We start from the raw sequence: 15,672 nt of genomic DNA on the forward strand, positions 1-15,672 counted from the left end.
TTCAACTCAGTCTCACTGTCAAACAGTCGGTATTCGCAAATATGAATATTTTTTGCATAATTTTGCAATGCTTCACATCGTCAACTTGCGTGATCAAACATAAACAAGAATGCAATTACTTTCATGCTGGCGATAACTGATGCAAAACATGAGAAGTTACTTAACAGGTGCTGTGCTGCCGAGGGAGTCGAAATTTCCCACCTAAGTCATGATCGTTCGCTCATATTTTGATCAGATGTGTCATTCTATCAACAGGCATTGTTTACTACTACTTTTGGTTGCAGCACACTAGTGCCCTCTTAAGAAATAAATTGGGATGTATTGTCACAGCACTATTTCATATAATAGTGGTCGCGGGTTCAATTCACGGCCACGGTGGCCCAACCCCAATCAGCGCAGAATGGAAAAACACTCATGTGCTCGGATTTTCATGCTCATTAAGGAAACCTCGGTGGTCTAAGTTAATCTGGAACTTCCCGAATGCACAGATGCCAAACAAGCCCACAAGATGGCCTTGTTGAACGTCATACCCTTTATGCACCAAAAAGCTGTCAGTATATAGACTGGTTTTTTTTTTTCTAATCCTGCATTTATGCATTTGGCCCTCGTATCGTTCGTTGCTTTGGAATGTTAATCCCTGCAACTTAATTTCATTTGATGTAATAGTCGCACCACCAGGCATTGGGCATTCCAGGATCCCCCCCCCCTTCTTTTCTTGCTCTTGTTGCTGGCTACGTATTTCCGAGTTAGTCACGACACTTACTCTGTGTAGGTTCACATTACACAAACATGTTGAGCAGGCCTGTAGGTCTGTCTCATTAAACTTCGTTTTGATAATGCGTGACCTTTGAAGCTCTGAAAAAAGTAGCAGTATGCCAATAAACAATTTTTTTCTTCAAACGCTGCAGTTGTACTTTAGTAAAGCATCCTTCCTAACGTGCAGTATGACAACGAAACCTGTGCTAACATTGCAAACACTAGAACATAGTTGTTGCTTTATACCAAAATAAAACAAATAATTCACTATTTTAATACTATTTGAAAAGTGTTAAGCTTTACTGGTTTGTAGCACTATTCGATTCTGCCTCAAAATGTACTTTTTGCGCACCTAGCTACAGCTGTATTTTGCCTCAAGCAATTGCATAACGAAGCCCGTACATATGTAAATCCTCTGACTGTATATGTCCGAAACTCCATAGTAGTGTGGTGAAAACATTCCAGCAGTTTTCACTGGTTACATCGGTAAATGAGTTCTTCAATTAGCTTTCTTTATTTGAAAGAAGTCTCGTGCGAAAGTGTGCGAGAACATAGAATTACGGCGTGGGAAGTAAACATTTTATTCAGCCATTTCGCTGGGTAAATAAATGGCACATGTTGTCGTCACCTGCAGAACATATACATCAAACAGCAAATTTGTGGGAAAAAAATTGGGAGAATCCTTAAGCTTCACCCTTAAAGTGTAACGCAATAGCATTCAAAGATCTCCGACTGCTTCTCACACCTCCCGACAACTGCAGCTTATGTAACCGTAATGTTTGTCGGGAAACGCTGGCATCGAATGCTATGCACGAAGGCGAGCTTTCTGGTAGAATTGGCACGCTGTGTGGTAGAGGTGAGTGCCATCTGGACGCGTTGCAAGAAAATGGGCGCACCGCTGCATGGCCTCTGAGATTGGCCCACGTGCGTGCACCGGCTGGCGCGTGCAAATCTTGGAGGCCATGGCTCCTCTATGAATGGTAGAAATGCTGGAAAAAGGGTCTGTGTTTGAATTTCCACATAACAGAATTGTTTTCTCGTATACTCAAATTACAATCCGACGCTATCCTGTCTGTAGAATGTGTTTAGATTGTACATTATGATTTTTCTGATGCAGGTTACCTTGAGGAATTCAATTGGTTCAGTAATGCCTCTGCGCCACTCAGATGACCTGCGTGGTTGTGGTTCGGAATGATTTTTCGCCAAGCAACGTCCAACGCCAACATAGGATTTTTTGTGACACGGGCCCTTAAGGCTATCGCGTTAGTAATTCAGGTGATTGAACTGGAGTGGCACATTGTCTCCTTAATTTCATCACCACCCTTCACAATTTTATCCAAGAAAGACGACCGCACCCAAGTAAGAGAAAGATACCTGTCTGCACAGTACCTTTCCAGTAAATTCTTGTGATATTGTTTTTTACCACACCATGGGGCCATTGGCTCTCATGAATAAGACAGACAAAATTACAGTGGAACTCAACAATTCCTCCTCTTTTCAAGGATATATAAAGCTAGCAATTATTTTTTATCTCTAGCATAGGCTCCCTTGGTCCCACCCCCTCCTCCGACCTTCCAATATTCGAATCCAGTTCTGCAAAATCCTCTTTCACCATGCACGTCTTCATGGGCTAAATGCAGAAAGTTTTCTTGGTGCGTAGTCGGCTGCAAAAGTTTACAGGACATCCAAACAAATGTTGAATTTTACTCTGTTAAGGCCTGCCGATTCTAATTTAATGGGACATTACGTAGGTTGCAAACACTAGTGCATATTGAAACTTTGAATTCAAGGCTATGTAATATAGGCTTCACTAGATTTCAGTGCTTTTTGAAATCCCATGTCCTGTACGTTCTTGTGGCTGACTGTACATTTTGCGTATCATCCCAGTGATAAACGGTATTGACAATAAAGGCGATAGTTATGTGCCCGGGCTTCACTCCAACTTTGCTGTTCCTCAGATTCTTTGTCCCGTAGACTTTCACGGCTGAATGTACGTTCTTGTGTCTCATCCAAAACAAATGTCGACAATGAAGATGACAGTTAGTCGTCTTGGCAAGTCTTCCCCTCACCCCCTCCCTTTTTTAACCCTTCAACTCCCAAACAGGCTTCTCTGGAATTAAGTGATATTTCAAATCCATGTCCCCTAAACTTTTGCGACTGATTGTACATTTTCTGTCTTATCCAAACAACAAAAGTATGACATGAAGGTGATAGTAAAGTGCCCGGGCTTCCCTAGAATTCAGTGCTTTCTCAAATCCTGTGTCACGTAAACATTTGTGGCCAACTGTACATTTTGTACCTTATCCACATGACAAAAAAGTATTGACGGTGAAGGCGATTGTTATCAGAAGTACTTTCATATACCATTAAAGCTCATTGAGCTTGTCTCGAATATTGACAACTGTCGATGTTGGTTTTGCTGGAGCACATCTCGCTACAAAGTGTGTGGCATTATTTCTGCAAAATCTCTCTCATCCCTGCATCCTCTTTATGTCGCAGCTGGTAAAGCCAGCAGCAAGGCCAGGGAAGTTGTGTCTGTAAAGCAGGAACCGACGTCAAGCTCAACACCATTGCAAAAACTGTGGTGTCGATGCAAGGTATGCCCCTACATTAGCAGCAACATGTGGCACCTCAAACGCCTTCAGGCTATCCACGCTCCGGGAGATAAACGATTCACCTGCCACCTGTGCCCGATGACTTTTAAACAAAAGGAGAACATGGTGAAGCATGTACGGACACACAATACGCAGCGCTACCAAGAAGCTTCAGCCAACCAAGCTAACCAAGAAGCCCAAGAAGCTTCAGCCAACAGAAGTGCCTCCCAAAGCATGCAAGCTGCCACCCGTTTCTCAAGTTAACTCCATAACTGCGTGATCGTATCTGGAAACGAACACCGAACCTTGGCAAGTCTTCCCCTCACCTCCTCCCTTTTTTAACCCTTCAACTCCCAAACTCCCTTGTAAAAAAGTGCGAAAAATTCACTGTTTCCTTTTTGTTCCAGCAAATTATTGCGTCTCATATCCCAATTCGATAAAGGTAGAGCATCGCACTCGTAAATGCGAAGACGTGGGATCGTTCCCCACCTGCGGCAAGTTGTTTTTTCATCCACTTTTATTTCCATTAATTTATGATTTCGTTAATTCATTTAGTAAGTATAATTTCCCCTAGTTGTCCTTGGTGTCATTGTTTGTTGGCTTCTTATGATATACTTAATAAAAATTGGGCCCCTCGATTAACCCCCTTTCTTCTCGTTTATTCTATAAAGGTGTTACGCATACGGTTTATCGATTACAGTAAACCCTTGTGGTAGTGAGGTCACTGGGACAGAAAATTAACTTTGTTACGAGTGCTATTTCGTTAGAAGCAGAGAAGCTGTAATAGGGTCATAGCAATGTGAGAACGTAAAAAACTTTAAATAAAGCAATATTTCAAATAAGTTGAGTTTGTTGAAGTGATTGTTTACTGTATATTAATCCGAAATATTAACAAAAGACATCTGTTCTTAGGGAGACTTTCCCTCGCCACGCGTGACAGGTTCGAGCATAATTATCTGAGCAGATAACAAAAACAATCGAATGCACCCTGAAATAATATGTTGAAGTGCCAAAACTCAAATGCACGACGTGAATTAAGTTTATGGGTACGGCTTGTCTAGCATTATTGGTACAGCACCTAGGACAAGTTCAGTTCGTGATTGGTAGTTAAATGGTCAAGGAGCATCGACACATTTTTTTTTGAAGCTGTAGAGGCTCTACCAGACGATTACCATACGTAAAAGCCTAAAAAGCTGACACTTACCAACTGTGAAGGTTGGGAAGTACAAGATATTCTAATTTGATATTAAAGTTGTCTGTAAACGTCAGACTTTCCATCATCGACATTATCGTCATGACTCAGAGCAAAATTTGATGTCATGTAGCAGTAAGGCTAGGTGTGACGTCGTTGCTTGTGAAAAATAAAGAAGGGCGCTGTGCGTGGTTCTTTTGAGTGCACTCACATGTAGCAGCCACAATGGCTGCAGGAACAAAGCGAGCTAGCGTATCATGACGGTGTGATGCATCCTCCTCCTAAGTACTGATACTGAGGCTGGTTTATGGAAACAAGTATTACACTGGTAAATATTTAGGAGTGCTCTGACAATTGCCGGTAATTTTTAGTGTATACACACTTTGGGCCTTCATATAGCGAAAAAAAAAATTTTCAATTCGGAAACGTCATGTCCATAGCCCTTTAATCTGCTTCCAATTCCTTGTTTTGGGCTGTATGTTGTCAGGAGCTTAACTTCTGTTCCTTTTGTTTTCAGCCTGGAAAAAAAAATGCAATGGAGGGCCTGCGACGATGTCCACCTGCCGTCCCAGCTGGGCTCTGCACGTCTCCAAGTACAACTGATGCCTAATTCCACTTTGTGGCTTATTCCGCAGTGTGCACGTTTCTTATTTAGTGGAATTCAGAAATAGAGAAGCAGCCTAAAGATATTTTTAAGAAGGAGAAGTTGACAACCATATAATGATCATTGTTTCTTTATCATTTCATGCATGACACTTGTCTTTACATGGCTGTTCTGGCAACCAAGTGCGTAAATATGTTCGCTTGCATTTCTCACAGTGGTATGTTCTTTTGTATGTTTTGTTTTCTGCGAGGTAAGCATTCTTTATTCCAAACTTCATAATCACTGATTATTGCACCTGCCAGTCTTTTTGGTTACTGGCCTTCGTAGTCTCTTGCCCAGCAATTGCTTCCCTCAACAAATGCTCATGTGTAGACGTAAGTGCTCAGTGGATGATATGCTGAATACCGTAACCAGGCTTTTCCCACACGTATAACTTGCCCTAGCAAAAATGTCCACGTTCCCGCTGGTAGCCCTGTTAAAGCCGAGACACGCAATTTGAAACTTTTGATGGTGCAAGGAACAGAGAGCAGTAGGAACAATGTATTTCCTCACTTTTGCTGCAACAACCAATTTGACCCTACATATGTCTCAAAATTGTCATGTGTGTTTTTCTCATATATTGTTGTTTGTTTGTTTTGTCACCTTCAAGGTTTTAATGAAATATGCAACAAAGCAGCATTGTTCCTTACTGCAGTACTGATCTCAGTGTTTGCTTTGTTTTGAGTTAATCTTCTGTGGTATTTTTTCAAGCTGTGCTAGCACTATGTTTGCCTTCTCAACAGAAAGTATATATATATATATATGTATATATATATTTATACGAGTCTATACGGTACATCTCTTTCAGATGCTGCATGCACAATTGTGCACGCCAAGATGTTGCATCAAAAGCAAAAAAAATGCTGATGAAAATAATTTTATGTAAAACGTGTCATACATTTGAAAACACTTATCTCACCTGTTCTGCATGTTTCAATAATATTTGTAAAGTGTTTTCATAAGTCGACCTGGAAGGAAGGGTGTTTGCTCTCGTCCAATCGTATTTATGTGGCGGTTTCACTTCTTTCATTATTTATCAAGTATTGGACGAGGCATATTGTTCATAGGTGCTTTCCTATTATCATTGACGCGCTGTGCTTGATGTTCTCACATCTGGATTTCCTGCAGAGTGTTCTTACATGGAGACGACATTCTGTAAACTTGGCAAAACTCTTTGAAGAATTGAAAAGTCTCCATTCGCTCTGCTGTTGTACAGCTTCTTATGATTATGATTTTATGATTATGATTTTATGATTGTGATTTTAAGAAATGCACTAGAACTAAATTTTCAACAAACAGAAGTAATTGGAACCAGAAGTGTGTGTGTGTGTGTGCATGTGTATGTGCATGTGAGTGAGGTCCTGGTATTTGTTTCAACAAGAGTAGAAGTGATGGTTGCCAGCAGTTCATATACGCTGATGTGTACCACAATAGCTTGTTTTGTGGCTTTATCTCTTGAGCTCTTATGTAAACACACAGAAATACAAGTTGTCTTGCTTGGCATCTACTCTGCTACACTTTATGAAGTTTGTTGCATTCAAAAAAAGAAGTTGAAATCTATTGACTGAAGATAGTGCAGTTCCACTTTAGGATGCCATTTTTAAAGATTATTTTTTTGCAGGAATTGTTACAAATCTCAGAATTTCAAAATACTGAAGCATCACTCTTATACGTTTGTAACTAAAGTATACCAAGAAAGTTCAAAAAATCATGGTTCTGTAAATCGCACCAGGTTGAGACGAGAACGGACAAAGTATTGTGATAATACGCACTGCTCTGAAGTACACCAGTACATTTATGAGTATGACTTCCGCAAGACTCTTGTAAACATTGTAACAGTTTGATGCAAAATGTAAAATTATACATCGCACCAGTCTGCTTCTTATGCTCTAGTAGATGCTGCTTGCGAAACAGCGATATTTGATTTTGGTGCAGAGTTACAGATGTGCAATCTTTCTGTACCATTTTATTTTCTTTTTTTACTTTCTTTTCTTTTCTTCTGACCAATTTTCGGCAATTTCTTGAATAAACTACGAGGTCCTGGACCAAAACTCTGCCTGCTACAGTTGGTATAGACTGGCTTTCTCTGTTCAAATGCAACTAAGTTAATTCAAGTAAATTTAGAAATTCTCTAATGAAAGGATTTGCACGTTTTGCGCATATTTGAACCAAAAGAGCCAAAGCTGGCTTGGAGCTAAGGCCTTCTCCTTAAAGACTACCTGTTGTAGTTAATTTTACCGGGGCACCATCTTGTCGGAAGCATTTTCACCAACCATCCCTTCTCTGATGTCCGTGTGTAATCTTATTTCACAGCCCTTGGGACCATCAGTCAAGTGACGGCGAGGACAACACGAACGTCGTTTTCGAGCTTGGAGGAATTGCGGCAAGACCGTTTTTTTCGTTGCGAGCTGTGCCATTACACGAGCTCCAGGTGGTGGCACGTCAAACGCCACCAGTTGACCCACACAGGCGAGAGGCCATTCAAGTGCCACCTGTGCCCTATGACCTTTGCTCTGAAGCAGAACTTGGCAATCCATTTACCGACGCACACGCACAAGCGGCTCTACGAGTGCACATTTTGCCTTCGAACCTTCACCAGGCAACAGGGGCTCACGAACCACGAAATGCGGCACAAGCATTCAGGATCAAATCCAGCAGTTTGAGGCAGGATCGAGCAGGCGACATCAAAGAGGAATCATTACTGTTATCAAGGTCAGGTGCCACTAGAAAACTTGTGCTTGCACAAGACATCGTGTTTTTTGTGTGGAGCACACCAAAAGTTTTCGAGACAACCGGCTGCACCACTTGGACTGATTGCTCCACCTTTGTATCCCAATTGGACTCTGCCAATATGAGACCACTCTGAATTTTCTGACATGCTAGGAATGGCATTTACGAATTTTCTTGCTTTTTTGATTTTCGCATTGGAATGGCCAAAAACGCTATGTGTGGGCACGAGGAGACCATTCAACAAGGTTTATGTGACTGTCCTCGCTGCAGTGTATGGAGACGTTTGCTATTAACTGCATTAGCTCACATTAGTCCCTAGACAGGGGCCCAGCTGGCTTCTGCTTACCGTCTTTCCTGTCGTATGATGGCCATTGAAATCTCTTCCTGTGAACTGAACAGTGCCGCTTTCCATTGTGTGTGCTCCATAATTTCTGTGTTTTTCTTACGTGTATATGCCGTGGTTGCCCATGTAACGTGGTCTGGGGTTGACACGACCTCGCACCATGATGGCATGCGTCTGTATATCTTTCTGGATAAATTTTATGAAGAATGTGCTGGTTGTTATAAGTATAGGTTTGCAGCTTTCTCTAAATAACCTGCTCTTCCTTAATGAGATTCTTCTGTGGGGGTGGTAGTCTCGTTCTATTGAACATTGCATTTCTAGTAGCACAATCAGTTACGACAGTCCCTTCTGTATTGTTAGCTTCAGGAATCTCATGATCTACTAGCTAGTGTGCTCTCTGCGGCAGTAAGTCACACACCGTGGTGAGCAGTGTTGGGCAGAAATGATTGACTTCACATGCTTGAAACAACCGTGTATATAAAGCATGCCATTGACATAGCAGTGCACGAACACTTTGTCAACTGAAAGCTTGCATTTCGCAACAAGATGACATATAATCACAAACATGCTCTCTAACATAAACAAGATGAAGTTATCATTAGGTGGACTTGGGAACCCTCAGCCAATGTTTTGACAAAGGGATCTGGGGATTTGTCTAAACTTTTTGAAGGCCCTAACAAAGTCATTTTGCCTATAAGCCGTCGGGCTACCCATGTTTACCCTCTATAGCGGCATGATATCATAACCATGGCAGTCCGCACAGAAGCAACTTGTATCAAATAATGAAAGCTCTTTCAGTGCAAAATACAGTTAAATGTCAGTATAACAAACATAGATGTAAAGAATTATTGAATATAATGAAGGAATGCTAGAATTATTATAGCTTATTGCATGTAATTAAAATGCCAGGTGATCAATTTTAACTTCTACAGAATTTTTAAAAATCACCTGTGGCAGATGGCATAATTCCAGTCCTAGAGCAGAAGTATTTAAAGAGGCGGGCATTACTTGCAGGAAAAATTGAAACACATATCCAACTAATCCACCGAATTCACTAGTTAAGTTTTCCATTGATTAATTTGCAGCACATATTGCAATTTGCTAATTATAGGTGGTTAGTTTCCAAGGCATATCCACTTGGAATTTTCAGAATGACCCCAGTTTCAAGATATTCGTTGCCAAAGTGCGATGAAATACATGGGCATTCCAGTTAATATTGTGCTTCAATGCATAAAAGAGCATTTTCCTAAAAAAATTAAGTGGAACAGTGCGTACTTATGCTAGCTTGGTTGTGCGTATCTCAAAATGCGTGCTATGCTATCTTCAAAATTAATGGACATACCTTGCAAATTCAACAGCTACAATTAGTAAATTGCAATATGTGCTGTAAAGTAATTAATGAAGTTCATTCCTAAATCTTTGCATGATAATTTGTTTCCATTTCTCATACAAGTGTAATGTCCACATCTGAACAATCCAGCTCAAGGACTAGAATTGTGCTATCTGCTATATTTAAAATTATGTCAAACTTAAAAGCGACCACACCGTAGATCTTCTGATCATTATTGGATATATTGAAATGATTTTTGTTGTCTGCGACTTTGTTATTGCGAGGTTTTGGCAGTATTCTCACTCACTTTTGTTAATTTACTGACACATAGCATCACTTTGAAAGCAGATTGTGTTTCTGACTTGCCATTTCATGGTTGTGGTACTTTTTGTTTCTCAATCATTTGCTAAAAATAAATCGTAACAAACAGAGGTGCAGTCTTTGTCCTGTTTGTTAGACTACCTTGTCAATTGTGGTCTTGCTAGAATAATGGATGAAGCTTTACTGAGATTGCTTGTAAATTTGTAAACATACAAGATCTTTGGAACCAAAGTTTCTACACACTATGGTATGTGTTTACAGCACCAAATGTTATTCACTCCACTCTGCGCACTGTCTGACAATTTTATTGTCCCAGCACACAAAGAAGACACTATCTACTACAGCAGATTACGTATGTATGTTGTACTGTCCACTAAAAAGCAACTCATCATCCGTGGGATGTACGGGGTAAAAAATATGGTATTGCGACATATTGCACCCTGCACATCAAAGTTGCAAGCAGTCTTTCAAGATTAATAAATAGGGGTGCTCAAATAATGAAGTTCCTAAATAAAATTAAATGTGCATATTTGAGAAGGGCTTTCGAATACTGAATTGAATATTCATGTACTATCCTCTCATTTCTAAACAAAGTGTGATACATGGTTCTGTGGAGTCTGCTGGATGGTTACGAAAAGAATGCTTATCTGTATTAATACATGCAACGCTTGTCACAATATTTTGCTTTCAGTCACCCAAGGAGCTTGTAAAGGAGAAATAATTTAACTATGATAGACAAGAAGAAACACTAAAATATTTTCATAAAGAGTGGCATAGTGCGCCTGAGTTGAAACGGGCAACGTTGGATAAGAAGGAATGGAAAAAGGCTCTTGAAATGGAACGTGAAGCACAGTGTTTAGCCTTACAGGAGTTGGAGATGAAGAGATGTGGGAATGAAACTGGCGAGATGTGGAATCGCTTCGAATGGCTCATCATTTGAAGCAACCACTTTTTACATGACTCTAAACACGTGGCAGTGCACCTTTAAATTTTAGAGCTATTAACAAGGCAATTAATGCATTAAACTCTTCAATGGCCCTGAATAAAACCTTTGCATGAGTGTGAGAAGAGCGATGCATAAGCATAGTTTCTGTGTTCATTATCTCTAATAACATTTACTTCACTTAGATTCCTACAATATATTGGATCTGCTTAATTTTTTTCCAAAGTAAATGTTCATTAAAAAGGCCACCTGCTTTGTTAAAGTATGCTGCGTACCTTCTGCAGCATTACCTGAAAACTTCAAAAGAGCTTTGAAAAAGTCATTCACGGTCCAACCAGCAAAAGCTCCTGCCCAGTTACACCCAGAGTTCTTTAATAATGATCGGCGTCGTCAGAGGGCACTCGCATTGGAACACTCGTACCATCTCTTGTTATAGTTGCGTAACCATGACAGCGGCTCTCACTGCTGCTCATGTCCCATGTGCAAAAGCTGAATACGAGAGGTTCGAGTGTTCGGTACTGGTAATGTAAGGTTCAGTAATGTAGTACACATTAGTTCGAATTTACCTTACATTTGGCTGGTTATGAATCTACTTGCAGTGATGTGGAGACTGCATCGTCAGTCTCCGCAGTTCATCGGTGGTAGAGGCGCCTATATTGTAGCTAGCAAAAGCATGTCTGAGCTGAACCTTCAGTTGCTCCCAGAGTAATCGGCAGATCCATGAGATCAGAATTGTTGGATCTCGGTGTTTCGGCCATGCTCCCAATGTGCTCATAGGTGGAAGGTGAGTCGGATGATACATTCAACTGGTTGCATTCGAGTGTTCTTGCGGACTGGTTTACATTCAGATGGTCGATATCACACGCACGGAGATGCGCCCACCTTTCAACCTGGGAGAGCGACCAAGATACGACAGAAACTCTGTGGCTGCTCTGATTGCTCTGGGAGAAACTAGCATGTTTGGCTGGGGCAGGGTTTCTGTGGATCCAATCTCAAGAAGGCTCTGCATCGCTCCAAACTGAGTTGAAGTGTCGTAGGAACCAGTCGAATGTACTGAACAAACCAGTCGAATCTGAGTTCAATTTCGACAATACAAATGTATACTGCACCACGAGAATGCTTGAAAGTGACCAGTCGAATGTATCCCACAGTAATTAATGTAAACCTATCTCGAAAAGCAGTGCCAGGATACTCTGGCCATGCTGCTGGAGAAAAAAAGAGCATTTTTCTCGGCCAACCAGTGCAAGTGTGCGAACATTTACAGCAAGCAATCCGATCTGCAAAAGTTATGCAGAAATAACAGCCCAAACAAACTAAGTGAGTGACAGTCCCCCGCAATTTTCGCAACTTGGTTGCCCGAAAGCACGCACCCTTTCCCTTGGCGCATTCCTTCTCCTTCCCGAAGTTCCTTTGTGGCAGCCGTAGTGCAAAAAAAATGTTCAGCAGTGAGAACGCACGCGTCAATGTACGATGAGCTGGCCAGTGAACGTGCTATGAACTTGCCTTCCCTCCTACTCCTTCCCGTTCAATGCTCCCCGCCATTCGCTTACTAGGTAGCATAGAATAAATGCCAGGTAGCACTAAAACCCCTTCAAATTCGTAAAGTAGCGCCACGCTTTGAAGAATGCCGCCTCCTCGCGCGCTCTGGCCGACGCCGCATCGCTATTGGCCTAATAGCATCACGTGGACCCTATAGCGCCGGCTTCGTTTGTTTACAGCATGGAGGAAGGAAACTCCTTCCTCCATAGCTTCCTCCGTGGTTTACAGGGTTTACAGTTGTGCTTCAGCGCCACTTTCGCTTGAGAACCGTATACGGAGTGGCGAGGAGCGCATGTTGGTGCCGTTGCTGTTCTGTGCTCTTTCGTATACTACGCTCGAGCAGTGTAGGCGACGCCGCGGTCGGGGAGGGAGCGTGAAAGAGAGAAAACGAGTAGGAGTGAAGGCGGAGGAGGAGAGCGTTGCTACTTTACCAAGTTTAGAAGCTTTAGGTAACACGCTTCCTGTCTCTCTAGGATAGTAAGCTCTTGGGCAAATAGGTTTAACGTTATATCTATCTCGTCTTGCCACGACGAGCGATCGTGCTAACGAGCGACAGTGCGCACCCCTCCCCTTCTTCCCGCTACTCCTCGTCACTCTGTTACGCGAGGGTACGCTCGACGCCCCTCTTCCACATTCCCCCCGCCCCTCTTCGAAACTTTTGTTGCCCGAGAGCACACGCCCTTTCCCCTGGCGCCTTTTCTCGCCCAAGCCCGACCTACCACCGTTGTACCACCAACCACGAAAACGGCCGAAAGAGACAAAAGGAAGTATTCGCTCTAAAATGCAAGGTTATAGCAGTGCTACGTTCGGAATATTTTTTAAATCTTCAAAGGGACCTTAGCCAGCACCATCGCCTTCTTTCATAGACATCACCGACATGGCGCCTGTGTTCTTTTTACGAGTTTTGCTGTCGCCGAGAGTGCCACAAGTCTTGAGTGAAACTGGTGTCTCCTCGTAATTTTGGCCCCGGATCCGAACGCTTGCATCACTGATTGAAGTGTTTGATTCACCAGGCGCATTATAGTGATTTGTGAGAGTGGAATGAACCGAGAAAGCCACCGGTTAAAAGGCGAGTCGCGGAAGCTTGCGATCTGGTAAAACCTGTCGTAATCTCCTAGCAGAGCGTCAGCAAAGGAGCGCCTTGCGTAGTATAAGTGCTTGTAAGCAGATGCCTAATTGCACTCTCGGTATAGATCTTTAATGAAGTCGTTCATATGCAAGCGATGCGGCCACAGTATAGTTCTCGTGAACGCTGACGTGCCTGTCAACAGCTGTGAGGTGCAGTGGCTATTTATTCGCGTGGGCTGTTGAAAAACGTGTTTGTCCCGTTTCAAATGGAGCTGTATAAAAATGTTGAACGACGGTGGGTACTTCGCTACTTTCGTTTCGTCAAGTTCCCGTAGAACGTCGTAGCAGATGGATTCAATGAAATCGGTCCCGGAAGTTCCTGTCAGGTCTATTTTCGTGCTGGAAACGTCGAAATAGTTTGCTTGTTCGATGGCAGCACGTTGAAATGAAGGCTACCGCGAAAGAATATAAGTAACTGAACTGTTGAAAATAAGGTTCTTGTCTGGTTATAGGCGAGAGCCTATAACCAGACAATCATTCGGGTGTCGCGGTATATTTCGAATCGCGATCGAAAATTAGCTGTGTGACACCATGCGGTATCGCTGCTGTCATACCAGTATATAGCATAATCTAGCATAGTCTTCCCTTGAGCGGTCAAATGTGCTTGCGCTTAGTTGCTTGGGGCTGTCATTGTATGGTCATAATTTGAGGACGAAAGTAGTGATTGCAAGGTAATCTAGTGCAAATACATGCAAAGAGAAACAGCTTCTCTTACATTACCAGTGCATTAGAGATTCAAACGGGCAGCATTGTTTCCTGCATCCATCAATCATCCATGCGTCTCAAGGTTGCTGGTATTGTTGCGTATGCACTGATGTGACATTATGCATGGAGCTAGACTAACCTTCTTTGTTTGTGTTGCTGTCGAGATTGGCGAAGGAGAGATTCAGAGGAATTATACTTTTTTAAGAGGCTGCTGGGTGTAACGTTAAGGGATAAGAAGAGAGCAGATTGGGTGAGGGAACAAACGCGAGTTAATGACATCTTAGTTGAAATCAAGAAAAAGAAATGGGCAGGGCATGTAATGAGGAAGGAAGATAACCAATGGTTATTGAGGGTTACAGACTGGATTCCAAGAGAAGGGAAGTGCAACAGGGTGCGGCAGAAAGTTAGGTGGGCGGATGAGATTAAGAAGTTTGCAGGGACGACATGGCCACACTTAGCACATGAAAGGGGTACTTGGAGAAGTATGGGAGAGGCCTTTGCCCTGCAGTGGGTGTAGCCAGGCTGATGATGATGATGAAGAGGCTGCTGGTGAAGACAGTGATAGGAGCCCACATGGTGTGAAATCGTAGCATCTAGCTTAATCTGGCTCTTGTCATTTATGTTTATACTCGCTACTTGTGTCTGAGAAAGAGGGGACATGGGAGGCTCATATGTTCCTTCAGAAATTAGATATAGATAAATTAAGGCTGCAGTCATTTGGTGTTTAAAATGCACACATTTGTTACGGCAAAGACTTTTTTCCCACTTATCCAACTTGATACCCACTGTTAAATATAGAACGCAAGTGCAGCTAAATATCTAAATATCTGAAGATATGCAATTGCAGTGAAAAGCAGTTGCAATGCAGCCCCTTCTTAATTTGAGGCAAAGCGCAAAACAGCGTGTAGGCCAACAGAAGGGAACGAAGACACAGCGCTGTGTCTTCCTTCCCTTCTGTTGCCCTACATACTGTTTTGTGCTTTGCCTCATATTATGCAGTACCAACTAGCCCACCAGTTTGTTCTCTTGACCCCCTTCTTGTCAGGTCTTACATTACACAGGCAACAAAGATTTTAATGATGCTTGTGATAACCTTTGAAAAAGTTCGCATCTTTACGAAATGTGAAGCATGTTGTGGAAAAGGTGGCACTTAATTCTGGATGCCTGTTGGTAACATTTAAAAAAAAAAATTCTTTTGGGTAACAAATTGCCAGACTGAATGACAGAATGTGCTCATAGGAGCCCACCTGGCATCATTAACCCTCTGTATTCTTGTCACGAGGGAACGTGCCTTTCAGTTTGAATCAATGATGAGTATATGCGTCAGTTTCTTTCTAGATGCATTTTTTGACATCACACAGCCTGTCAGTGCTAGTGGCGTTGTGTGTATTTTTTGTTTTTATTATGGCGGCTTGAATGCTTTGCATAGAAAACATGATGGCCTGCAT

At 42.2% G+C, this 15,672-nt stretch overlaps 1 protein-coding gene across 1 annotated transcript in view; it reads left to right on the plus strand.

Moving 5' to 3' along the window:
* Positions 1 to 1,236: 1,236 nt before the first annotated feature.
* LOC126527378 (uncharacterized) overlaps positions 1,237 to 15,672 on the plus strand; it is a 28,431-nt gene continuing 13,995 nt past the window's right edge. Inside the window, exons 1-3 of the mRNA XM_072284365.1 lie at positions 1,237 to 5,135; positions 7,499 to 7,842; positions 11,630 to 11,636. Of these exons, the coding sequence (XP_072140466.1) occupies positions 5,078 to 5,135; positions 7,499 to 7,842; positions 11,630 to 11,636 (409 nt within the window). The 5' untranslated portion in view covers positions 1,237 to 5,077. The remainder of the gene's footprint in view (positions 5,136 to 7,498; positions 7,843 to 11,629; positions 11,637 to 15,672) is intronic.

The sequence above is a fragment of the Dermacentor andersoni genome, chromosome 9 (genome assembly GCF_023375885.2).
Source record: "Dermacentor andersoni chromosome 9, qqDerAnde1_hic_scaffold, whole genome shotgun sequence".
Taxonomy (NCBI): domain Eukaryota; kingdom Metazoa; phylum Arthropoda; class Arachnida; order Ixodida; family Ixodidae; genus Dermacentor; species Dermacentor andersoni.